Genomic DNA, 27,943 nt, shown 5'->3' with positions numbered 1-27,943 from the left:
CGTAGGAAACACAAATTTTCTTAAAAGTTGCTGATAATCTGTCCAGATTTTTCTCCCTAGCATTAGCCACATAATGAACTCTGATTTTAGGTTTAGCCCTAGAAGATTCCATCAAGTAATTTCTACTCTTTGTTTTGTTTGCATTCCTCTTTCAGTCAGAACAAAGGTACAGTGTTGCCTGAGCTCAGAGTAAAGGCATTGCCAAGGTCTTACAAAGGATTTTTCTTCTTTGTACAAATATTTTATCCTTTTGAAAGGTTGGAAGGTCTACCTTCTGTTTTTCTCATTTAATTCAAACAATATAAGCAATACTGTATACAAGTACAACACTGCACATTAAGGCCCTTTTCTGTAACTGTGGGTGTTTTGGTTTATCTGGAAAAATGATATTAAGTCTGTTTCAACAGCCTACAAAGACTGTTTAAGAATTGAAGTGGTTTTTTTAAATAAGATCTTAAACAATCAATTCATAGAATGCAGCAAAATGCAATGAGTGGTTTATATGAGGAGCACTGTATGTCAGTGTAGCAGTGTCATTGAAACTACAAGGATTTGTATCAGTGGAACTCTCACTGCAAAACATCGCCAAAAAGAAAGAATATTTAAAAAATAAGTTTTGTAAAATTAACAGCCAGAGTTGATTAATGGAACAATGACTTAAGCAGTGAATCTAATTTTTCATAAACTGTACTATTTCTGTTTAAAAATAAATATATAAATATTCATATCAAAGCTTTTCTTCCTTCTTTCCTTCCTTTTACAGTTCCGTTGCAAAACTGACAAATGTATTCCGTTTTGGTGGAAATGTGACACTGTTGATGACTGTGGAGATGGCTCTGACGAGCCTGAGGAATGCCGTAAGTGCATTCTGAATTCGGAACCCGGCTTTGTCAGTAGGGTCCAAATCAAATATAATGCTTTATAGTTGTTAGGAAGAGGATTTCTTTGAACGCTTTTGTTTGCAGCACTGGTGTTTTTTTCCTTGGTCTCTGTCAAATTTACAAAGGGTGCAGGTTCTTGTTTGTCAGCCTGTAAAAGATTTTCATTAACTCATGTCTACTAAGGGTCTTTTAAGGTCTTTGGAAAATCATAACAACATGTTTTTCATGTTTTAAACCTTTACTTGATCCCAGTTATGTTTTTGCTAAAGGTTTTTATTTTAAAGGTATGTTCTGAGGTTGCTGATTTTTATATATAAATACAAAATTCTGCCAGGTTTATTTGGTTTATTTTTGTATATAATAGAAATGTGGAATTCAAATCTCATTTGCTTATGTTTCATTGCAATTATACAAGTTTAGCTACACATTATTATTTAGTGCAATTTTCTGAAGAACAACAATGTTGTCCACGTGATTCCTACTAAGTTTCTGTGTCTTTTTCACAATATGTTTTGTATAAATATTTTCATTTTATAGTGTTATAAATATTGTCAAGGGAAAGTTTGGAGAGCTAAATCTCACCCCTCCAGTATGAACAATTTTATGCAATGAACATTTTTCACGCATCCTGTGTAACTTTGACACACTACCCTGAAGGTGGTGCAGCATATTTCTCAATAGCCTGCCATAGTCCAAATAGTAGGTTACTGTAGTATTCCCCTGTTGAATTGTAGGCAGCTGGAAGTCAATTATTATGACGCTTTCAGCATCCCAAAGGTTGGTTGCTGTGATGGTAGCTGACTGCAAGTTTACTTGTTAGAAAAGTACCTTTCTACTGTACTGGATTCGTAAACAGTACTATCTGTTGATGATGCTACTTTTCAGTCCCAGTCACTGACTACTTTAATACTATTATATTAATCTACATAAATCAAAAGATTCTTGCCTTCTTCCCTTAAACTTGTATACACAAAATGCTCTACTATGTGTTCTACAATCTTCCAGTTAAGTAACAGTTAATTTGATTTTTTTAGTATTGAAATCTCTCACCCATATTTTTACAATTTTATAATTAGTTCTCTTTTTCTGCTACAGAGGCCTTTGAAGCACGCTTTAACATATGCAGTCATTCTACACAAGATTACATTTTAAGCTACACTATGTTTATATAAAATATTACTATAGAGGTGCATAATTGCTCATTCACTCAAATCCAGTGGCTGTGAGAAGAAACAATGCTAGACCCTTCATGGGAAATAGAATTAGAGTTGAATAGTGAGTTTCTTAAATGCAGACTTGAACTCAAGTGTTTAGATCCTAAATTGCAAGTCTCTGTTGAGCTAATAGTAAGCATCAACCTGTAAAGGGTTGCACTGTATCATTAGTAACGTATAACTACAGTTATGCAAATTTAAAATCTCAGCCTTTGAAATGAATTTTGCAATAGTATGTGTACATTTTAGTTACTAATATCTACTCGGATTAAGATTATATAGGCAAATACAAAGGTTTATAAATTCTTTTGGTTAGTCCATAGAGGAAGAACAACACTATTGATACTTTAACCATTCCTCTGATCGTATTCATAAGCAGTTTTATTTTTTCTCAGCTGAATTCAGATGTCAGCCAGGACGTTTTCAGTGCGGAACTGGACTTTGTGCTCTTCCAGCCTTTATCTGTGATGGAGAGAATGATTGTGGGGACAATTCTGATGAACTGAACTGTGGTAGGTGATTATATACATTGTAGACTTCAGAAACATGCTAAACTGATTTAAATGCCATGCTTTAAATTCTGTCAAGAATATCTTTTTATTCTTTTACCTTTTAATTTTCAAATCTTTTAATCTTTAACTGTTCTCTTTTTAACTTGATATTTTTATTCTTTTAACTTAGACACACATGTGTGTCTGTCAGGTCAGTTCAAGTGCACAAAGAATCAGAAGTGTATTCCAATAAATCTGAGATGCAATGGACAGGATGACTGTGGTGATGAAGAAGATGAAAGAGACTGTCGTAAGTTATGTTTAGAGAATTTTGCTCTGACAACTGTAGCTGGTTTTAAACAAGGAACTCAAGTAAAATATGTAAAATACTGTAAATGTCCTCTATGTAAAATAATTTGAGGAACATGCAAAACAGTTAATTCACAGGATTGACTGATGTACAATGCTTCGTATACAAGAGAACAAACTAAAATGTCATTTATTAATTTCATTTTTTTTAAGTCATTGCAAAGAAGAGGGGTGTGTAAACAATTAATTTCAAGCATTTAATTGGGTTTCTGACTTAGGCTGAAACATCCATTTTACTCTTAACCACCTCACAAATGACTCATCTTCTTGAGGCTTTCATCTGCCGTGCCTTGCAGCAACGCATTTCAATGGAAAAAGATATTTTTCTGCATCTTTTATTGGAAAAGATGTAGATCCATAGCTCCTTCTACATCCTTTTTTCTTTGATGGAGTTTTCTACCTTTTCTATTCCCTTTCCTCTGGGGACTTCTTCATTAATTTGCATATGTAAGTTGATTTCCATTTACTCAGCTTTTAATACATCTTACTTTTCATAAATTCATTTTCACTCCATATTTCTAAGATACAAGTAGAGAAAATATTTTAGATTTAGCATGGAAATGTATTGAATAGCTTGTGTCTTTGATCATTTTGTAATTAAAATGATGGTGCTGTCTTGAAATACATCTCTCTCCTTCACTCAATTCATTATTCAGATCTACTGCTGATCTAAGGTGCTTGTTCTTATTTTCTGAATTAGCTTTCTCAAGGTTTGCATATGCTGTATTTCTGCAAAGAACATGGCCTTCTCCAAGGGAATGGTTGCTAAGGATACAAGGGCTTTGTTGATGGTCATGTTTAATGGCCATCTTCCAAACAGCTCAGCAGAGCTGTAGCCTCTGACAGACAGTATTATATGTTGGTTTGCATGTTCTGTTTCTTTAAAAACTGATTAAGTGGGGGCAGGTAAGCTCCTGTGGAAGATAGAGGAGATTGCTTTTTTCTTTATAAAGAACTGCACATGGTATATGGAAGGTTCCCAAAACCTTGAGGTGTAGCTGACAGAAATTAAATCAGAGCAGTGGAGTCTGCAGCACAGCAGTGCTCAGGGACTGTGGGAGGGATCGGGTCAGGATCAGCGATGATGGAGTTGAAAACTTCCTAGGGATTAGTGCGGATAGGACAGTCTGCTGTGACATAAAGCAAGCTTTTGAATTGTCTGAAACTCAGCCATCAACCCACCTGCAAAGACACAGCGGGGGGTGGGGAAGGTTAATTATATACATTTTTTATTTCTGTTCTGTCTTACCTAGACTTTATTAGCTTCTCTCTTAAGAAAGTTAAGTGTGCTAGTTTATATTTTAATAAAATCTAGCTTGTGGCTTCTGAAAACTCTTCAGTTGCCTTTGGGGAGATAACGAAAAGGGGAGGTTTTAAGTAGGTCTACCACAAAGTTCATAGTGACTTGGGCTTCTGTCACAAGACAGATAACACATGAGATTCTCTGTTTCATTCTAATTTCACTGGACTAGGATTCATAAGACACAGACCTTTTTTTCAGCTCTACCACTGTTTTGTTTTATACATCAAGTGACCTTGAAAAAGTCACATTTCGTACTTAAGGCTTTCCATATATAAAATGGAGGTAATTATGCTGGTCTTCCTTGTAAAGCACTTTGAAATCCCCTGGTGAGGTGTCCTAGCTGAGAATCAGTATTATTTTTTATCAAGTATAGTTAGCAGCATAGCCAAGTCTAAATGCTTTTTAATTCCAGCACTGTAAATTTATGTATGGAAACGTGACACTGAAAGAAATAATACACCACCTTTTAACAAACCTAAAATTTTTCGTCTTGCCAAACCTGAGAAACAAGAATGATAGTATCAAGGAGCAAATTGCTTTTCAACAGGGATAGGAAAGTTTGTTAAAAACCTTATGGAGTTCCCTAGGTAAAAGTGGGACAAACATTCATGTGGGAAAACCTTATCAGAGAATAGATCATACTGTTTTCCACCTATGTTCAATTCAGTTTAGAACAGTTTGGAGGTTCTCGTACATATGCTTATCTCTAAAGAAATCCTTATGCATCTGATCACAAATAGCTTGCTCACAGTCCAGTCCAGATAGATGTCCTTTATTCATCTTGCCTCTATACTCTCAGTTATAAGAGTTGAAGGAACAGTAAGATCTGGCATATATGCTTGTGAGGGAGTTGATCTAGAATCACGTGAGTGCACTGAGGACCTTTTTTGTTGTCAAGTGGCTGTTCTAAAGTTAAAGCAGTTAAGGTTTAACTTAAAGCATCCTGAAAGAATAAGATGAAGGTTAGCTGCATCTTTGCATCTTTATCTTGCTGTAGGATTCATTCAAAAAATTGTTCTGCTAAACTGATAAAGTGAAATAATTGTCAAACTTTTCTCACCATTTACCCGTGGCCTCTTTTAACAGAGAGCACAGAATTTCACCAAAATTGTACATAATATTGATTACCTTTACTACCTTTTTGATCAAAGCATTGAGAGCTGCCTTAGTCCTTCAAACTGAGTTTCAGAATTGATAACTGGTGTTTTAGGAAGTTAGAAAAAAAATAAATCTGACTGCTTTTTACTGAAGTGGTTTGCTTGTATCAATGTTAAGTCTATTTGTTGTTAAAAGAATATCACAATAGACACTTTGTTTATTAGATTCGTTTGACCTTACTGTTATATATAAAATAATATATAAAAAGATAAAATTATAAACAATATAAACCTGAATGCTGTTTTCTTGCAGATGTTACTTGATGCTAGAGATATCCAATTTCTGAATTTTGAATCCTTAAAAATTTTTTTAAAACAAATATTTTGAATATTAACAGAAATTTCTGGTTTTAATTTGGAATCCTTTTGTTTAAAGCTGAAAACAGTTGTTCTCCAGACCATTTCCAGTGTAAAACAACAAAACACTGCATTTCTAAACTGTGGGTGTGTGATGAAGACCCAGATTGTGCTGATGGATCAGATGAAGCTAACTGTGGTGAGTATGCCAGTGGTTTTGAATATATTACTGTAGCTTGACATTTTTGAAAAAAGTAGCAAAAGGAAATAATCATCCCACTTAATATGTCCTCTTTCAATGTATGATAATACCTATCTGATATGATAGCTCTATCTGGCTCATACAGTTCTTGTTGAATGGTAATCTTTATATGAGTAGTCTATAAACTTCATATTATACTACTACTTTACTGGCAGGAGCTGTAAATGAGTATCTCATTTGGAATATAGTGACATTCTTGATGTTTCTCCCAGTATTATCCAGTTTCTGCCAAGTTATTCTGCATACTTTGTTGCTGCTGGAGTTCATAAATAGTGAAAAACGTAATAATTTGCAAATCGTGTTAGTTAAGACTGGCTGTGCAGAAGGGTCCACAGCAGATTCCAACTTGACATAACCAACTTTTGCTTCTCTCGGTGAGCTCCGGGGATTTATGTTCCCTAACACACCGCTCCACAAACTTTGCATCCCCATAGGGCTTCTCCAAGAACCCTTGATGCTTATGAAACTTCTGCACTTAAATTTGATAGTTTAAGGAGGCAGATCCTCTACAGAGAATCAAGGATAGAATCACATCATAACCAAACCAAGCCCTAATTTCTGTCAGATTTTACACAATATTCAGAACCACAGTGTTCTACCCACTGAGGCAGATTTTTTAGAACATAAGTACTAGCTGTGAATCCAAGAATTTCTTTCATTGCTTTTTTGAAGATGCATTGTTGGATCACAAATATAACTCTACAGTTTTTAGCATGTTTCTCATTGACAGAACAGATGAATTGATTATATTTCTCCAGAAACAGTTAAAATTATTTTATTAAGAAAATACTCATAGAAAGTTGAAAATCTAAGCAGTTTTCACATTGGTCTGTACGTGATATTTTATTGTTTATGCCTAGTATGCTATTCATCATCACTTGGAAAAAAACAGATCACGCTGTATAGTAGTAATAGTAGCTGTTCTCAGTCATTGCTTGCATTGTTGGAAAGTACTGAGTCAGCTGTTCTGTTGTAAATGAAAGAAAATAATGAATATAAATATTCCACCTGGGAAATGGATTACAGGTAATCAGAGTCAGAATAAGTGGATCAGTATTGTTAGAAAATCACTGAACATGGAAGTCAATGCAAGACGCACGCTCACCAAGTGCAGAAAAGCTTGTGGAAATTTCAAGATGGGTCTATAAAGGAAAAGATGGAAAAATGTTCTGAGATGGAAGAGAACAAGAAAAAGTTGTACAGAACGTTCAAAGCTCCCACCATTATTCATCCATGCATCAATAGATGGTTTGATGAAACACATGAGTCTGGACAAGTTTATGCTACCACTGGGGCAACAGAGTAACAAAATTACAGGCTGTAATCCAGAATAAAGCACTGAGAGACAGCCAAATTTCCAGGGATGTGTTTCAAGCAATTGACACGAGCACGTACATGAAAATGTTGGAGCTGGTAAATATGCCTAGGAAATAGAACTCTTCCTCAACACTGAGAATCCAAGACCATTGTTTGAATTGTCAAGAAGGGGAAACTAATGAATCATATCAACTGGAGAGAAGTTACAGTCCAAGAAATCATTTGGCTTGAAGAAACAGTGAATGCAAACGAGATGAACCTTTGCCATAGAGACTCTTTATATCCCTTCTTGGCTATTACAAAACTAGCCCTGCACTGCTCACCTTCTGATCCACTTCTTAGGTGCTTTCTCCTGCACTGTCCCCCATCACCTTGATCTCCAACATGCCACTTCTTTCCAATTCAGACAGCATTCCAGGCTTCCAAACTGTGGATTCATATTTTGAGTAACCCATGCAAGCCCAACTGATATGGCACAAAGGGTCTTGAAATAATTCATCTAATAATATCCTCAGGACACAGTTTAAAAGCAAGGAGGAAAAAAAGCCAAAGCTAATGCTGAACAGGAAAAATTGTATTTATTATAGGTACTTCACTGTGATTCATTATTTTAGCCAATAGAAAGAGTAATGTCCAAATTACTTGAACAATTAAATAGTATAGAGGTGCAATGCGTGCAATCCCAAGTTAAATAGGTTTGTTCAGTCACAACATATACAACTGGTTATGCTAGTTCATATCTAAGACTCATCTTGCCTTTTATTCTGTCTCTGGCAATGACTGAAAGCTAGTATCTAGGGAAGAATATGCGAGCAAAGCAGGCCTGTAATGAAACTTCCCTGGGATACTCTTGCAGCCTCTAACAATTTGAGAATCAGAGATACCGTGAGTCAAATATGTCTCTGTATGCAATAACCCTTTATGGATTTCAGACTCTTTTAACCTTTGTAAAGTTTTCACAACATGCTGCAACAAGGAGTTCCACAGCTTAATTACGCATCTCCCTGAAAAACCACCTACATTTTTATTTTAAGTCTGCTAGCTGCATATAATGCTCTTAGTTTTTGTGTTGGAGGAGACAGAACAGTATATCCATATTCACAATCTCTATGCCACACACGGTTATGTACACATAGAACAACTAAACCTTGACAAGAACAGGGTGGGTTTAATCACATTTTAAAGTTTTCCATAATTTTAGCATTTGAAATATGTTTAAATGACCTTATTATAGCAGTAGTTTTAACACAGTTTGGTCTTCTGCATTTTTTTTTTTTTTAAATTTAAAGATGGTTATTTTTATGAACAAAGTTTGATAGAATTAAATTCTAAAGCTGCAAGCGGAGTATAATAAAGATCTGCATATGCTGATGCCAATACTAACTTGTTATCGTTTATAGTTCATTTCTAAAATGCTTACAATGCAAAACTTGTATAAAGGGTGATCTCTTTTTTGCTTAAGTGCTGCATAGTCATATGTATTTTGCTTAGTCTGCTACTGTGTGTTGTTGGAGATATTGTATTGAATAAATTTGTTAGAAGTAGTCTGAATGTATTTAGTCTTCTGTGGTTACTTTCCAACTCAGACAATTGAAGTAGAATTAGGAAATGTATGTTTATTAATGAGTGTGTGGTGTTTTTCAAAGAACAGTAGGTAGAGTTAATTCATGCTTTCTGTCCAGGCAATTAAAAGAAGCCATTAGGTTATGGTAATCCTTGGTCACAACTTCAATACTTTACATCAGAAAAGGCCCTGTTTGAGTTAGAATGTGAAGAAAGCCGTGTGTGGTCTTGGAAAGTGATTATAATCTCCTTTAAAGGTTATATGTATTTCAGGTCTTTATTAGCATAATATGTCAAAATTAGTATGGCTGCTTTCTGCTTCCTCACTTTTTTTAATATTAATTTTATTTTTAGCCTAAAAAGTCAAAGCAGGTTTTTTTCTGATGATGAAGAATATGTTCTTTGAGACATTGGAAGGATGCATTATATAAACTTAAACTTCCTGCAACAGGCTTATAATTTCCTGTATCCAGCATCAGTGACAGCCTGCCAAGCTCTCCAACAGCTAGCTGATCCTCGATCAAAAGCGAGTTTCTTTTCATTTTGGATTTTGTCCCTCTCAGGCAGACACACACACACACACACACACACACACACACACACACACACACACAAATGCACAAACGTGCACATATATGGAATTAAAGTCCCCAAATGACAATGTAGTGCAATTAGTGACAAAATAGTGTTCTAATTCATAGGGATTGATATTTGAATCAAAATGCTTTTAGGGTGCATACGTAATATTTTGCAGTTTGTTTTGTTTTGTTTTCCATTTAAGCCTTCATCCTATTTTCTTCATGCTCATTTAGAATTATTTCTAAAATAAAATCCTAGTTCAGTATGCACAAAAGACGAACCCCAACCAACCAGCAGCCAACTCAGGCAGTCACACAAATTTCTGAGAAGGGGCCTTTGCCTGTTACAGTAGATCAATGAATCTCTTAATAATAATTTGAAGAGAGATATGAAAATTGAGTTATCAGTATTTAATTCTTTGCCTTTGTACCATTCCTATCTGAAATTTCACGTTTTAAGGCGGTCTCATTTTAAGAAAAATGGAAAGCATTGTAGTGTTGAGACAGCAATGACAAAATGTGTGGGGGCCTGTGTGTGCTTTTCAGGATTCCACAATTCAAAAAAATAAGTTCTTGCACTATTTCCTTTGAGTTGAGTTAATCAGTCTGTCTCAAAGATCAGATATTTGTTACACAACTTTCCCGAATCTTCCTCTTTGTTATATTTTAGTTCTAGTATCCTAGTGTTTTCCTCAGCTCTCATTAATGTGAAGAAGGAAATACAAGACAAGCAAATCTGGTTTGTAAGACATTGTCAAGTGTAAGCTGCTACAAGAGATCAGTCAACCCAAAGGAAGAATAAAGCTTGCAGATTTGTGAAGAAGAGAGAGACTTACAAACTTGCAAAATATTTTGTATTAAAAATAAATAAATATTTCTTTGTGTTTGATAAAAACTAGAGCAAGAAGAGAAAGTTTAATATTCAAGTGGTAATCATAAGGTTAGACTACGCTCGGATAAATAAAAAAAAAAAAAATCCAGCCTTTCTTCACAAGTGTAAAGAAGCAATGCTAGAAAATGGATTTAGCATCCTTGAGAACTAGATAATTCTTTATGAAGAATAAGAAAAGATATATTCAATGTCCTCTTCATCCTAGCAGGCAGCTGAAATGAAGGGATGTCATCTCTGGCTTCTGCGTATTACTGATTAGATCTTGGTATTTCTATTGAATGTGGAAGGTTAAACAGAATATAATCTGTCATTAGTCTTTAGGACTCATTTTGTGGGCAGATATGTTAATGGGAGATTGTAGACTTTACTAGAAGTACTTTAATAGATATAGGATGGATTTCTGGTTTGAAACAATCTTTTGCAAAGCTATATAAACAAAATACAAGAATGTCTTATTTTCGGGGGGGATATTTTTATGTTTTGTAATGTTAAATATTTTTTAAGTGCTTGCCAATGCAAGTATTTGAAATGTCATGATTGAAATATCATAGACTGTCGTCTTGAGAAATATCATAGGAATTTGGGAGAAAACGACTTAAAATCACAATATTGGCAGAGAATAAGGAACGAATGCAAAAGGCAGTATTGTAATTATAAAATTTTTGAGTGTACACAACTGAGCTGCAACACCATTTACCTCTACCTTCTTGATATTCAAATGTAGTTTCAATTTATCACTCTAGTTCCAGAACCACACCTAAAACAAAGCACAAAAAGCAGCAGTTTGGGCTGTAGCGTCAAACCTAATACCTCTCACTTGTGATCCTTTCCGTTTCACAGGCAGAGAAAGCAGGTTGATTTAAGCTAGTGTTTCAGTCCTCCTTCATTCTGTCAGTTATTAGGACTCATTGAGTTTTCATGATAGCAGTATGAAGTCTGAACTGACATGCTATGAAATAGCCTAATGGAAATTTAAAAAATTTCTATTGAAATATCATCACAGTGACATGTGATTTTAAATATGTCATTGAGGCTTTTACAAAGCAAACTTTTTTTTTTGAAGAAAATGTCACTGATAACTTTTTAATTTACTTCATTTCATCTCAGTCCTTAGAACCTGAAAGAATTACTCAAGAAATAAAAAATATAAATAAAACACAGAGGCAGCTCCTTCCTGCTGGAGGAGTTCAGGATGTTCATGCATCTCCAAAAGGCTTTGCCTACAATGCTGCTCTGTAAACAGGAAAGCTCACTGAAAATTTACTGCATGAAGAAAATTAATCTCAGTTTAGCATTATATGCTTTATAATGTTTTACTTTGTATAAGTGGACTTCCAATCCAAGACATCAGAAGGTGAAAAAGTAAATCAAAATGCAAAGTTTTCTGTCAGGTATGATTAGTCCTAAATTATTATATGAAAACATAACTTTTGAGAAATACATATTTTGTACATTTTCAAATAAATATTCTTGTGGTTTACTGTGATCTGATCTTTTGTACAGCAATCTTACAGATAAATTCAAGGAAAAGTCAATGCAGTTTTTGAGATTCAGTGCAATAATACCCTCTCTTCGAACTAATTTGTGATCACTTCTGAATTTTGTATTTTTTACTTTAAATGACAGTGTATACAGTCCATATTTTAATTTTATCATCAAATTTATGAGCATATCTCTTTTGGTATGAATGCATAAATAGAATCTTAAAGACTGTGGTATGAGAAATACGTTATTTCTGAAAGTAACATTTCAAGTATTATGGTTGCTCCTTCTTAAATGTATCTAACAATATTGTCATGTCACTGTTTAGTAGCAGTCTTTCTCATTTTGACTCTTTGTCTGCAATGATGTAAATGATATTCATCTTAATTACAGATAAAAAAACTTGTGGGCCTCATGAATTCCAGTGCAAAAACAACAACTGTATTCCAGATCATTGGAGATGTGACAGCCAAAACGATTGTGGTGATAATTCTGATGAAGAAAACTGTAGTAAGTAACTTTTACCTAAGTACATGTTATAAGGAGTGGAGTCAGTTTAGCAACATGTAAGAGGAAACTTTTCAATTTTGATAAACTGCACGTGTGTGTTTTTATATAACGCCATCTGATCTGTTGAAAATCAGTTGACCAGAATTGAAAATGTCCCTTGCTGAAATTCTCCAATTTTATTCATTCTGATAAAGAGCTGTAATTCTCTATCAGCTATGCGAAAATGCCTGACCTATGGCTTCTCAATAACCTGATGAATTCAAAATAAATATTACAAATAATTTACCTTTGTCAATAAGTTACATATTGCATTTCTTATCTCTGGATAAGAATCATAAAAACTGCTTAGTGATAAAGTGATTAATATTTGTTAACAATAAAGTTTGATCAAACACTACCTGCCCATTACATTCATTATATTCCTGAGATGATTTCCCTTGTTTTGTATTGTGAGAAGTCCATTTCTATAATATTTATTCACATTAAGAAGTAGATGTTGTTATTCAGAGTAGCTCAGTCAGCCTAGTTCTCTCCTACCTACGAGGAACCTGAATGCCTAATAAATCTCTGTAATGCCACTTTCAGTGAGTTAATTTAGATCTGGTTCTCAGGAAGAAACGACAAATTCTTAATGGCTTTATCTCATAATCATTGTCTTTATAAAATATTTCAAGAGGGAAATTCCACAAATAGTTCTGAAGTGCCTTTTCTTCAGTTAACAATTTCTGTTTTTTTCTTTTGTACTTAGAAATCCAAGAAATGAATATCTTGTTGTGTAGATAATCTTGAATGCATATTGCTGATTGTATATCATGAATGTATAGTTATTACCTTCAAGGTAATGACCTAGAAAGCTTAATAAACTAGGCATTCTAACGCTGAGTATGTGCTCTGTGCCCCTTTCTCCTTTTTGAGACATGGTGTCCATAGGTACAGGATGTCTGAAGACTAGCTCATTCTGCTTGAAAGGTTAAAGTGGATTTGTCTGCCCTTTAATTACTGTCTACATTTGAAAGTCTTGTGAGTTACTGCAAGCAGTAGCGCTGTAGTTTTCATATGCAAGTGTTTCATCTAAAGGGGGAAATGTCATGTGGCTCAGTAATCACTCAGAGCCATTTATTGTTACACCCCAGTGGGGGGGTTGACACACAAAAGCTTTCTTAACTTTGTGAGAGATTTTCCTTAGGAATTGATTATTAGTGCCAATGGGATTTTTCCATTTTCATTTATGTTATAAATACCAAGAAATTATTTTGTGTTCTTTTATTCTCATGTAAAAATCAAAGAAAGAGACATAGTTTTGCTATAGTGATGTTAATCTACATGACTAGATAATCTTTTGAAAATTTGAAAATTTAAAAAAACCAAAGTTCCACAAAAGATTATTGCTGTTTGCAAAATAAGTGTCAAGCATCTTATTTGAAATTTACCATATGTGAAGTGGGATTTATTTATCACCCAGTATTAATTATTTTCTTCCTTAAAGTTTAGATTATCATAGTACAAAGTGATTAAAAAAAAAAAAAGTTCAAATAATGAGAGAGCAATCACCCATCCTTTTTTTTTTTAAATATTAGTTAAGCTTGCCATCTTTGAGTTCACATCAATAATTAAGTTACGTATTCAGTTCTTGGCTGTTCTCTAGACTTGCAGATAAAGAATTCTGTAGTTAATTGTAATGGGTGGAATTAGTGAGTTGAGAGTACCCAGACAGAGCCAGTGCATCAAACTAAAGGTCAGAGTGGTGAACTGTAGTTTGTGTTAGCTTTTTCTTCATTTTCTTTTCCTTGCCAAATGCATACTTCACTTCTAACTGTTGAATGCCATATTCTGCTGTTTAAATTAAATACAGTAGGCTGACACAGTTGTAAAATTCAAAATCTTGGAAGCATAGGGAAAATACATAATACTGTTCAGTTGTTTGAAATAGATGTATAAAATTCTTTATAGGCTGTCAAGCCCCTTATAGAATAAAGTGTAATGAAACAAATATATACGAAATTAGAACTGCAAAAGCATTTGACAAAATATATTACATTGCACATTATGATAAGTTTATAGCATGCATGAATATACAAAGGGCTTGTCAGGCAACTATATCAGAAAATGAGTTGTTTCTCAAAATTCATTGAATTATAGAAATTCAGCTCAAATATTTACATTTCTCTATATAGTTTCTTTGCATACAGACACAGCATCCTGGTGAAGTTAGCAGAAGTGAAACAGAATGCATCTTAAAAAATATCACGTGTGGGTGCGAAAAATTATTAGTGGTATAATGCAAATAGTCGTGCCCACTATGACTTTGTTATTTAACTGTGTTTGTCATACAGTCTGCTGTTCTTTAATGATATTTGGACCCTCCCAAATAAGTAAGAGTTGTTAGGAAGGTTATAGGTCCATACTGATTTAGCACTAAGCAAAGTAGAATGCATTTTTAACTCTTCTGAGTTAATATCTTTTTTGAGGGGGAATTTGCTTTCAGAGTTTATTTGGATTTTTAAAAACAGATTAGAGCAAATATAGTGTTTTCTCTTTCAGGGAACTTCAAAAAAGGAAAATTCCATAGTAATGACTATCTTATTCCCGCTGAAAAGAAGGCACCAGTAATGTTTTATTGAATGTAATTAAAGACAATATAATACACTGTAAACATTGAAGCAATGCAAACGTAATAATGCTGTAGAAAGACATGAATTCAATCTGTGTAAAAATATTACTGTTGCTAGAGAATCTTCTCAGTGCTGTTTTGTTGCTCCTACAAGTTGTCAAGAAAACAAATTAGTTAATTTTGTCCTGGAATAAGTTTGTATCCCAAATGCAATGAGAACTAGCAATTATTTAATGTTTAAGTGAAAACATTTTAAACCAGCCTATTGAAAGAAACTAAGCTGGAATGTCTCATAATGTCATCTTGAGTAAGTTTTTAGTGGACAGTGCTGTAAATTCACATTCTTTGCATTGCTTAAGGCTCAACTGATGTGGCGCAAGTAGATAATGGCTAGTGTCAGTTTTCTAAAAGCAGCTAGGTGTCAATGCTAGCCCAAGGCAAGTATGCTACTTTAGTATGATAAAATGATGTGTACCAAAGGTTTCTTCTTTTCTGTACACCTACCAATCTTATGCCTAGATTAACAAAGAACAAGTGTCGTCTTTGTTTTGGTGAAATGCAATGCTAAGTAAAATTATTGAAAATAAATAAGTAAAGAAAATCTGCATTTAATGCTACATTAAATATATGAAAAAACCCCACCTATGACTGCTTTAATTATCTTGTGTTTGCAGGCATTCATTCTGCAGGATTGTCCATGTTACTGGTTTTAGCAGCATTGTAATGGCAAATTATAAGGAAGGGTGGTTTTGTTTTTTCCTCCTCTTCCATTTTGTCATGTGTACTGGTTTTGTCTGGGATAGATTTAATTTTCTTTGTAGTAGCTCCTATGGTGCTGTGTTTTGGATTTGTTACCAAACAGTGTTGGTGGCACACTGATGTTTTAGTTGTTGCTGAACAGATCTCGCACAGCATCAGGGCCTTTTCTATTTCTCATGCTGCCCCACCAGCGAGTAGGCTGGGCGTGCACAAGAAGTTGGGAGGGGATGCAGCTGGGGCAGCTGACTCCAACTGACCAAAGGGATATTCCATACCATATGACATCAATAGCTCAGCAATAAAAAGCTGGGGAAGAGAAGGAGGAAGGGGGGATGTTCAGAGTTATGGCATTTGTCTTCCCAAGACCATTACACGTGATGAAGCCCTGCTTTCCTGGAAGCAGCTAAACATCAGCCTGCCGATGGGAAGTAGCGAATGAATTCCTATTTTGCTTTGCTTGTGCACACAGCTTTTGCTTTACCCATTAAACTGTCTTTATCTCAACCCACAAGTTTTCAAACTTTTACCCTTCTGAGTGGCTGTGTGTGGCTTAGCTGCCCTGCGGGGTTAACTCACAACATCATGATAATACTGTTTCGCTGATGTTATGTGGATGCATCATACTGGATATTCTGACTTGGCTTATTGAAAGGTTTCAACTCCAACACAACCATGTAGTAGTAGATCTGATGAGTATTGATTCATCACAAGAAAGTGTGGCCGAAGTATGTCCCCTAATTCCTGTAAATCTTTGTGATCTACTACTGCCAAATGCCAGGATGAATCAAGAGGTCAATGTACACTTCTAACTCATTTTGGTTGAGGTGCTCCTATCCCATGTTTGTATTGCTGTTACTTCTTTTTCTACGTATAAGTTCCACCTTTCCTATTATACAAATTAATTTCTCTGAAAGTTTGCTTTGTAACAGCAGTTACAAGACATAACATTCTCACAAGGAGCAAACATATTTATCCTGTACAAATACAGGTAAAAAGTACACTGTAAGTTTGAACTTCATATCCTATTTTAAGAAAAAAAGTTATGTTTTTTTCCCTCAGACTTGTATATCAGTACACCAGTCTCCTAAAAAATCCTTTCAATTCATGACTTAGTGCAATATCTATGCCTGTTAAATGCAAAGTTGAACCCCAAATATGAAATCAGTTTAAATGTTTCTCATGAGATCCTTTTCTTGCTACCATTTAAGTTGGTGGCAAATGTCTGTTGGCTCTACAGATTATTTTCAGACTTCAAAATGTGAAAGAAGTAAATCATCTTTTGTGCTGTGTTTCAAGTAAAATTCTTTCTAATAATTCAAAAATGCTTTTCTCGGGAAGGAGTTTCAGTGGTTTTGTAAAGCAGAAGGTAAAGATGCTGTCCTTCATTGGTTATTCAGAATTATTATCTATTAATACTTATTCCTTTCACTAACAGTCTGAGCACTGATGGGAAAGTACTCTTCTCTGTTCATATGTAAATCACAGAGATGTATTCCAGCAGCAAAGAAATATTTCTCACAAACAGAGAATTGAGAAGTTAGCTCATTGTGTACATTTTTCCAGAATCAAATCTCTGTTTATAAATAATTCATTAGCAGTATAGAAAATGTATTTGCTTATATTTTGCAAATCGATATGGAAACGTGACAAATGTTTATTTGCATGTGAATTACTTTTTCCACAAATTATTTCCTTTACATAATTTATCATATCGTGAACTTCCTCTTCCTGGCCTGTTGACAACAAAAAGAATCAAATGTCAGTGATTTGCTAAGATTTATAGAAAGAGCTTTTGCTTTGAAAAATATTTGAAGTAGTATGTGTATAATCTAAGAATCCATAGAAATGCTAACCTTTGATTTGCTTAAATATAACATTGCTGGAGAACTGATGCAATTGCTGTAGATCTGCTTTTATTATGACTTTCCTACAACTTCAAAATGAAAAGTTGTGCCTATCTGAAAAATTAAATTTCTCTTAAAAACTTTCAAACAGGGTCATTTTGACTTTTTTTATGAAGTGAAGAAAAAAAAAAAGTAGCTGAAAGGTTCATTAAAACTATTCCTTTCTTGAAACAGTTTTGATTTTTATAAATCCAGAAAAAAAACTAAGTTCAACTTTAACTTAGATGTGCACAACTCATGTCTAGTATATTCTCATGCTGGTATTTACCAAATTCTTCTCAAATAGAAGCCTCTAATTTTGTGTTTGCTTTCCTTGATCACTATGGTACATTTTTCGAAGCATTCATGCTTCCACCTTCCATAACTAGCTAAAGGACCCTTTAGCATTACCCAGTCCATTACTGTCCATTGGCACTGTCTGCTCTTAGTCTCTCCTCTTTCTTTTTTACCCTTCCTCCGTTGATTTAGTCACTGTCATTTACCATTTGCCTGAACTCTTTTCCCATCTCTCTGTTGAAAAGGTCTTACTAATTAATCCTTATTCTTGATTTTACATTATTGACATAATGCAATGTTTACTGTGATAGAAATAATCCCACAAATAATCCTTGTTTGCTTTTTCAGTCCTGGTTTCCCAAAGCTCTCTGACCAGCAAAGTCTAAATTGCATGTAGAGACTTGCTTAAATTCTCCTCAATCCCCACTGCTTCTCTACCTTTGTTTAATCTAATGGTCCAAAGTCCAGACATTAACTCCATTTTTTCCAGTGTCTATTGTAACGGTCCTCGTTTTCAGAAGGAAAGCACATAGTATTCTGCTGGGGGAATCTTCCACACTGGTCCCCTTGCCAGTGTTTTTGTGGCAGCAGTAGCGAAAACGCAGAGCTGTGCAGACAGTGAAGTAAATAGGCTGAAACAGCCAATCTCACCGTCTCAGGAGTACCCCATCACTCCCTGCAGCCTGCTTCTCCTGTTTGCTTTGCCTGAACCTTGAATTAATTTTGTGTCTACTCTTGCCCTTTATTGTGTCCACCTTTTATAATGACTTCAGATCTCCCTGTGTTTTGTTTCTTCCCAGGGAGTAGAACAACATACCTATTTATCACAGAATATCCCACTTGCCTTCCAACCTTTACTGTCTCCTATCCATCTGTAAGCTCCTTAGATGCTTTTTATCTAACATCTCCCTTCTGTTTCCCTAAAACTACTTGAAAATTCCATCCTTATCCTTACCTTTTTTATTTTCCTTTTCTCTGTTTTCTAACAAATTGACAGTAGTGGGTTTTTTGTGAAAGTATACTGTCCATTGACTTTTGTAACTCACTGTATTCTCATTCTGTTAAATCCCTCTAACAATTTTGTCAGTGGATTATTGTCATGCTTCCTCCCATACTTAATTTCTGGAAAACAGATTTGACTTGAAACTCGAAACCTTACCTCTTAGGCATTCCATTTACCATCTCAATACTGTTCCCCTGAATGCTTAGCACAGGGGAAGCTGACTCTTGACACACACGCATATGTTAAAAGGTATGTGATAAATGGTATGCTATTGCGTGATGGAAAGTCAAAGATCTGGTTAGTTCTAATTACATTGGATATTGACAGGTGCAAAATGAATTTCTAGTCTGTGGTACATACCTCACAAAAGCTGTAATAGTGTACATGCATTGAAATAAATAATATATATATAGTCAGCATCACATAATTTTCCAAAGAAATTTGATAGAACTGAAATGAAAATATTTTCATTACTATCTTACTATATGTAAATGAAATTTAGTTATAAAATGTTATGAAACAAAATCCTACAGAAAAAAAATCCTTATAGTTTGCAAGTTAGCGGTTTTGACTTTGTTATAGTCATTCATCGATTGATTGGGGGGGTTAGGTATAAAATATTTTATGGAAATGCTAATAAACCTAGGGTTGTTACTTTTCTTTATTCAGAGCCTCAAACATGCACTTTGAAAGACTTTCTTTGTGCAAATGGAGACTGTGTTTCAGCAAGATTCTGGTGTGATGGAGACTATGACTGTGCAGATGGCTCAGATGAGGTAGGTATTTTCTTCCAGGAAAAATATTTCTTTAGAAAATTAGTAGGTTTATATTGTTGGAGAATGGACTCCCACATATGAATATTTTAAAAAGCAGCAATGGGAGTTCTACACATGAATCCATGTAGACAAATATCTTTACTAAATTAAAACTAAACCTATTGAAATAGTTATCCTAAAAAGAGAACACGCAAATAAAATCAAGTCATGCTTAACAATAGTCTACATCTTTTTGTCCCAGCAATGATCTGGACCTCTTTCCATCCTGGAAATATTTTGTGTACGGGCTGGGGAACCACTCTTTCTACACACAGCAGTGGTTTGGTTTGGTTTGTGCGTTTTTTTGAGAAAACAATGTAGACTGTTTGTTGTGTAGTAGAAGCTCACTGGATAATGCTTTGCTGTTTTTCTGTTCTTTCCTGTCCCTTTTGTCCCTTCTTCTTTCCTGCCAGTGCTGGACCTCAGGTGCTTCCCACCTACTTAGAGGGTGCAAGCCACCTTCCGTGAATCATATCTACAAATATATTTTATTTCACAAGGCATTACTGTATTTCATAGTGTGGAGGAGTATAGGCTGTCACTTCTGTGATCAGCTGTATATTTACCAACGTTTATATTAAACTCTTGATCTCATATATATGTTGTTTTTATTGTACCAGAGGTATTGTGAGACAGGCTGTTCAAGAGATCAGTTCCAGTGTTCCAATGGTCAGTGCATATCAGTGAAATGGAAATGTGATGGTCATGAAGACTGCAAACTTGGAGATGACGAGAAAAATTGTGAACCAGGTATTGTTTTAAATAATGCTGAGAAATAAAATTAAGCAAGGAATAAATCAGAATGAAACAAGGAGAAAATAAATCAACAAATCAAGATTCCTTGGGCACTAGAAGTAGGGAGGAGTGCAAAGAAATCTGAAATACTTTCTTTTTGAATGTGTATCATTGTGTCTTCCTACTTGTGTTTTGAAAACCCCACTTATGTACAGCTATGCAATGTGAAGCTTGTTGTGGGAATGGTATTTAATTTAATTATATTGAAATATAATTTGATAATGTGTACTCAGCGTATAAAATTCTGCTCTGAAAACAGCAGTAATTCTTGGCATGTTACTAAAGTGTCTCTGGGGGTTTTTTGCTTTGTGGTGTTCATTCAAAGTTTACTAGTCCTTATGCAAAGGTTTTCTCTAGCAAATTATTATTTTTGTTGTTACTGTTTTATTTCCTTTTTACTGTCTTGGAAAATGCAGTTATTTATTTTTGCAGGATTTTTCCTAAATATTTTATGAGCTTTGTCTAGACGGGTACAACTGATAGAAGCCTGTGACAAAACTCCCCTGATTTACAATGTGACAAAAATGTCCAGCTATATTTTAAATAAAACTGATTAATATGTATTTATTTTAATTGTAATAATGTATACTTTCTAAACCCATGGTTTCTTATAAATTTAGCTTATTTAATTATAAGCACTTACATAGCTTTAGCTAAACCCTAAGCCCATTTTAAAGAATGCAATTTTTTTAATATACTCATTCTATGCATATGTGTATGCATGTAGTTACCATTGTTACCAAGCATAAGGAAAACACAAAAAGAAATTTCTCAGTATTAAAACACAAATATCCTTTCACTATTGTTATACAATTTACTTAGGATGCAACAACTCAGTTTTGTCAAACATTTCATTGTAGTTTATGAACGTTTGGAAAAACTCTGGTCAGCTACAAATACGTGTTTGCTCACTATGTTAACCAGATGAAAACATTAAATTAGAAAGCAACTTAGTTATAAATTGTCTTTTTCTTAATGCTAAAATATGTGTTTGTAACCAGCATCTCCAACCTGCTCTTCAAGTGAGTACGTGTGTGCAAGTGGAGGCTGTATTTCGGCATCTTTGAAATGTAATGGAGAGTATGACTGTGCTGATGGATCTGATGAGGTAGCTGACAAATTTCCGTTGATTTTTTTTCCTACTGTCTGACATAAAATTTGTTAACAGTTTTAGAACTGAAAATAATTAAAAGGGCAAATGGGGTTTCTTTGCATCCATTGGACACTGTCAGATAACTTAGCCCCATGATTTTGGTTCCCTGGTAGTTACACCACATTATGTTTGCTCTGTGGCCGTCTTTGGAGTAGACAATTTTTTTTCCCCTAAGTCAAAACCTGAGCGTGGTTCTGGGGGAGTTTGCTTCAGGGACTGCTCCGTACTGGCAGCAAGGACAAGTTTGTGCCACATTTGGCTCCCTCCGTCCTCTAGATTCATCTAATACAATCCTAGCAGGCACCTCAGCCTCCATGGGCCTTCACGCCATGTTCTTCCTACATTGTTGCACTGTTGATATCTTTTTAGAAAATTACCACCTTCATGAACAACTTCAAGAAAAAAGACCAAACATAGTTGTTATTTCTCAGAGCCATAAAAATTTAGAGGATGAAGGATGCCTGAGCCAAATGCCACACAGCGCAGGTGAAGACAATCCACTCTGGAGGTTTCTAGTCCTGATCAACATGGATATGAGCCGGTTCGCGCTAACTGGCCTCATGTCCAGGGTTGTTTCTGGTAGGGCAGTTGACTTCAGAAATGTAAATGTAGCCATTGTTTCCATTGCTAATACTAAACAATGTAAAGAAGTAGTATCAGAACATATGTAATGTGTGGTTACAATTTCACTTGGACTTCAGTAACTATTTAAATTGCACATTGCATTGTCAGGGACAACTTTATTGTACTAAATACGTTGGACAATGAAAAACAGTGTTGGTAAATTTTGTTAGGTTTGTCTTAAGTATGTTGTACTCATTTATTAATACTTAGTTCATATCTGTATTCACACAGATGGATTGTGTAACAGAATGTAAAGAAGATCAGTTTCGATGCAAAAATAAGGCCTACTGTATCCCTGTCAGATGGCTTTGTGATGGGATCCATGACTGTGTGGATGGCAGTGATGAAGAAAACTGTGACCAAGGCGAGAGACACTTTTCTTTAAAAGCCTTACTTTATTAGTTTTTTTATTAACACCCATTGTAAGTTAGTGGTACCCTGGCCATTCTGAGTGATGAAATGAAAGCTCTGTGACCTCTTTTGACAACGACAGTATAGCAGCTCACAAGCGATTTGCAGGACGAAGCAAAACTTACATTGTTTATGACTCACAGCTCATTGTTCCTTCTTTGTGTTTCCTTCCCCAAGGACCAAAAGGTTGTGTTATTACTGGAAGCATATTCTGTCTCATCAGGGAAATCAGTAATAAGTCCAGTTAATTTACAGTTTTATAGGCAACAATAAATTACAAAGCCATGCAATATAATGAAAAATTGCTAAATAAGTAATCTTAAGACCCCAGTTTTCTATTTATTTCTGTGGACACGAAATGTTGCAACTAATCAGAAGCCATAAAACCACATTTTGAATTCTCGCTCTCCTTAGAGAGCAGAACTATGCACATAAGTTGATTCACATGAAGCTAAACACTATGCTCAGACTTTCATGCTTATGATTAAGCTTCCAAATACGTTTTTGAGAAATATATCTGTTGATCTAATTCTCATAGTTGCTGCTGATTTTTTTAAACTGAACCTTGCTTCAGCTACCAGGCAGTAGCAGTGTGACTCTGCACAAAATTCTTAGTAAGGGTAGTAATTAAATAATTGTGACAAACACAGAAATTCTAACTCAAATTAAAAGTTTTTTTTTAAAGCAAAATTTTACTCAGCATTTTGTCAGCTTCTTGGTTTTTTCCACATTTTTCTTCTTTCCTTTTCTTTAAAGTGAGTAGTTGTTAGTCATCTACAGTCACATGATAAGTGTGTAACTTCAAAAGCATAGTGCAGTACAATAATAAGTAATGATAATCAGAGATGAAGCAAGCAATTACGGAGTAAAATATCCTTCCCTTATTTTGTTATAAGTCTGTTAAACAACACTTACCACTAGGAAAAAAAAGAAGTTATATGGGATGATTAATTTTGAAAGAGAGACCAGAAAATGAAGAAAATGGGAAGAATGTTCCAGAGATGTTTAGATGCAAAGAGAAAAACATCATATTTAGAAGTGTTGAAGTATGAATTGTTTTAAGAAGACTGAGATAACAAAGTTTTAAAAAACCTCTAGTCCATTTTAAAACTGCTTTTAAAATATCTAGACTGTATCTCTTTAAAAACCAATGAAGTGTAAGTAAGTAGTAACACGCTTATTTTATCTGAAGCCCACATTATTCTTTGGATAGCATAATGGAGCTTCTGTGAACTGCAAATTGCTTATAATGCAGTAAGAAGCCTTTTGCCTAGTTGGTTATTGCTATAATACTTTGGATTTATGTCACAATTATGATTTCTGTTATAGAAATCTGTTCTGTAAAGGAATTATGACAGGCAGAGCAATCACATGAAACAAATGCCGGTTTATCTCACTGATAACTAATTTTTTCCTCTTTGGAAATACAGCAAACACAAATGGAGTTTTATTCTACAGCATTCTAAAACAATCTCCGTAATATTTATCTGTAGCCCACTGTGCATATTTATAAACATAGCTCTTTTCAATCTTATTGTACAACTAGAATTATGGTTATATTGTGATTACACATACAATTATTTATATTCATGTCTTTCATCATGAAGAATACTTGAATTTTATATATTTTTCCTTGGATAGTAATAAAGAATACTTCCGTTAATGTTCATAAGTTATATTTGCAATGGAAGTGAATTATATTTGGTAACATAGTGTGAGAGTTCCCAACATCCTCTTACACGGTGGGTATTTCATGCAAATTAATTTTCTGGAAAAAAAATTTAAACCATTCTGAACCCTTTATAGCAAATGAAAGCCTTCTGTTGATTGTAATGGGATGTGAACAGGGCTGAATAAATAAGTAAAAAGCCACTGGAGCCTGTTCTAACTATTAGGGTGGGTGTAATGCATTGAGGTAAGCCACAGTGAGACTTTTGGTGTTATCATATAAAATTTCATTGTTTCCTCCTCTGCAGGTACACAGCTTTGTTTCTTTTATACTCTACTCCTCTCAGGAAACTGAGAATCCAGTTACCATAAAAATGTGTTATATAGAAAATTAATTTCAAGAAGTTTCCATAACTTCGTTGATTAGTAGTGGTAAAATTTAGTCATAGTTTTGAAACAAAATGTCTTCTTACTGCTACACATGTTAAAACTGAATCTAACTTGAACCAATGGTTAAAGCTTGAGCACTCCAGCTTAAAACATTTTCTCTCACCCTCTGTTCCATTTTGTTAGGTGATTCAGAGTTCACTCAATACTGAAGTTACATGGGAGAATTTATTCTTGCTGCATTCTGTGTTCAGTAAATATCCTAATGAGAAATTTCAGAAGTTACAAAAAGGAAGAGATTGTTCGAGGTCACCTAGTCTTATCTACTCTGTGCCTACATGGCTAGATCTTCCCTAATTACAGAGTTTATAGTTGATGGGGACGTTACAAGCCTGGCCAAGCTTATTACCCCTCAGGAGAAGAAAAAGGTGCTACCTCATGGCTAAGGGACTGCAGTCACTTTGTCTGTTCTGAACACGATCTGTGGCCCAGAGAGTGGTAGTAGGAATAGGTGGAGGATCCGACATTCATGTGAAACAAATCTGGACTGAAGTGGCCTTTCACAGGTTTGACGGTATTTCTGTCTTCTGGTTTGTACCGTTCTCTGATAGCGCAAATTACTGATGTACCCAGCCAAGTCTTTTCTGAAAGGCAGCATCACCAAAGGAAGTTACAGACAGAAAGATAGTTTAAGTATCTCCTGGCTAAATGCAAGGGGAACATGCCTAGCTTGTTGAGTTGTCAGTGTCTGTCTTTGATAACTGCTGTTTCTAGCCAGGCCAAATAGGTAATTCCTAGCTAACAGTCATGAAAAGAAAGTGAAAGAAGTGTATGGTCAAGGAAGAGATTTTTAATGGTCAAGGAAGAGATTTTTAAATGAGTATTTCTGTCTGCCTCTCCAACCCTTTCATTTGGGATTTTTTCATTTAGTTATGCTACGTGTGTCATTCTCTGCAGATAGTATATGATAAGTGGTTGTACTGGTTTTATCAAGAATTGACGTTCTTTCTTTTGTCTTTCTGTTTTCGTGGGTTTTTTTCTGTCTTCTTTTCATCTTCCCAGGGGGAAATATATGTAGAGCTGATGAATTTTTGTGCAACAATTCCCTCTGCAAGCTACATTTTTGGGTTTGTGATGGTGAGGATGACTGTGGAGATAACTCTGATGAAGTTGCTGAAATGTGTGGTATGACATTACATTTTTCAGTGCTTTTCATGTAGTAAAGCAAGAAATGACATATAACATAAATATATAAGGACCTATGTGCCTAAGTTTTCTTTATTTTACTTTTAGAAGACTAGCTTGAAATGTGGGATATAGTTTTCTGTTGTTATTGCTATTCATGCAATTTCAGATAAGATATTTGTGAGAAATTAATCTTTTTGTAGGAAATGCACAGATGGGAAAAAGTTACTTCTACATTGAAATATTGGTCATCATTAAACTTCCTACTTCCTTTGTTTTATTTCTGTCATATTTACTGATTCTCAAAAGAAGTGTAATTACCCTTATCACACACAATAATTTCATTCCCTCAATGAAGAACTTATGCTGTAAACATTGTTGAAGTGTTATTCTGTTAGGTACCAGAAGTTAAAATCAAGTACCATTCATATGTCAAGTACAACTGTGTTGCCATGCCTGCTTGCTTTGATAAGGAGACATTAAAGAAGGTTCAAGAATACTAGCTGGGTAATAGCTGGTTCTTTTTTTTAATATACAGTAAAGTTTCCATGCCCTCCAACAAGGCCATACAGATGTAGAAACAACAGGGTTTGTCTGCGACCTGAGCAGATTTGCAATGAGGTTGATGACTGTGGTGATAACTCGGATGAAGATCACTGCGGTAGGTGATATTACCTTTCAAGGCATTCAGATCAAAGAAAACAACTTGAAGGCAAACTTTGTTACAGAGATCTGCTTGTCCTTCAGTAAAGCTTAACTGGAGGTTAGTAGATCGGAATTTGAAACTGAAAGAAATTAAGCTTGAAATAATTTCCAGTTGCTTAATGCTTCATGGTCATTCCCATTTGTATGTGTCTAAAATAATCTAAGAATCTTAAATACTGATTTATTTTTCTCTTATTAATTTGTAATTATATAGATAAAGTCACCTATAAAGCAAGACCATGTAAAAAAGATGAGTTTGCTTGTAATGATAAGAAATGTATTCCAATGGAGCTACAGTGCGATTGGTTTGATGACTGTGGAGATGGTTCAGATGAGCAAGACTGCAAAATAAGTGAGTTTGGCTGACAAGATATGTGTTCATGATTGTAGCAGAAAAGAAATAATTAACTGAGACTTTCATCCGTGCAAAACCGACTCAACAACACAGAAGTTAATTAAATTTATTTTTTTTAGTTAAAAAAGAGTTAATTCTGTTTGACATACCACAAGAGGAAGGCAAATTGTATAGCAATTCAGGTTGTAGTAATTTTTAGAGTAGTTCTTGAGTTTTTGAAGTAGTTTAGCTGTAAGTTCATTGTATTTTATTTCATATTTGCAACAAAATAAATTTTAGTATTAAATTCTTGATGTGAAATGAAGTATCTCAAATACTGTCAATTTATATACATATGTAGGTATATATTGTGATGTCATATATTTGTTTCAAATTTACCTGATACTCTTTTAACAGAAAGATAAATCTGTTATTTATTGTTGTTATTTTAGATCCCAATTTTATCAGTTTAAACAAATCTATCAGCGGTTTTTTAGACAGTTTGTTTATATTTAGGTGTCACTGAATATACATGTGAAGATAATGTGAATCCTTGTGGAGATGATGCATACTGTAATCAAACAAAAACATCCCTACTGTGTCAGTGTAAACCTGGATTTCAGAGAAACAAGAGGAATAGACAATGTGAAGGTGCAGATCTTTTCCATCATCCCTTGCTATAAAGTATTAAAAGTCAACTGCGTAGTCAATTTTCTATGCTGGAGAAGGAGATACATATCACATACTTTTTTCCACAGAGTAAAAACTGTTTCATAGCTATGGGATTAAGAAATCAAGAAAAGAAACTGAAAGGATTTACAGGGTGTAGATTTATGCATTTTACCTGGAGAGGTTATCAAAGATTAACATTGGTTGTGAATGTCGAAAGGTTCAGGTCAGACCATTAAATGATTTTATAATTTAAGGGGTAAACGGGTGATTTAAGGTCTAGTCGATTATTTCACTGAGCAATTGGGATCGGTGTTTAAGTTGGTAT

At 34.6% G+C, this 27,943-nt stretch overlaps 1 protein-coding gene across 1 annotated transcript in view; it reads left to right on the top strand.

The window, feature by feature from the left end:
* The window catches only part of LRP1B (LDL receptor related protein 1B), a 749,866-nt gene that overhangs the window by 659,901 nt on the left and 62,022 nt on the right, over window positions 1-27,943 (top strand). The window contains exons 63-75 of the mRNA XM_050899978.1: window positions 764-857; window positions 2,491-2,607; window positions 2,777-2,896; window positions 5,792-5,911; window positions 12,200-12,316; window positions 19,539-19,645; window positions 20,305-20,434; window positions 21,481-21,587; window positions 22,488-22,620; window positions 25,785-25,907; window positions 26,446-26,568; window positions 26,827-26,964; window positions 27,463-27,597. Coding sequence (XP_050755935.1) covers window positions 764-857; window positions 2,491-2,607; window positions 2,777-2,896; window positions 5,792-5,911; window positions 12,200-12,316; window positions 19,539-19,645; window positions 20,305-20,434; window positions 21,481-21,587; window positions 22,488-22,620; window positions 25,785-25,907; window positions 26,446-26,568; window positions 26,827-26,964; window positions 27,463-27,597 — 1,564 coding nt within the window. The remainder of the gene's footprint in view (window positions 1-763; window positions 858-2,490; window positions 2,608-2,776; window positions 2,897-5,791; window positions 5,912-12,199; window positions 12,317-19,538; window positions 19,646-20,304; window positions 20,435-21,480; window positions 21,588-22,487; window positions 22,621-25,784; window positions 25,908-26,445; window positions 26,569-26,826; window positions 26,965-27,462; window positions 27,598-27,943) is intronic.

Source organism: Gymnogyps californianus, chromosome 7 (assembly GCF_018139145.2).
Source record: "Gymnogyps californianus isolate 813 chromosome 7, ASM1813914v2, whole genome shotgun sequence".
NCBI classification, from domain to species: domain Eukaryota; kingdom Metazoa; phylum Chordata; class Aves; order Accipitriformes; family Cathartidae; genus Gymnogyps; species Gymnogyps californianus.
This window is presented reverse-complemented; position numbering and strand designations above follow the sequence as displayed.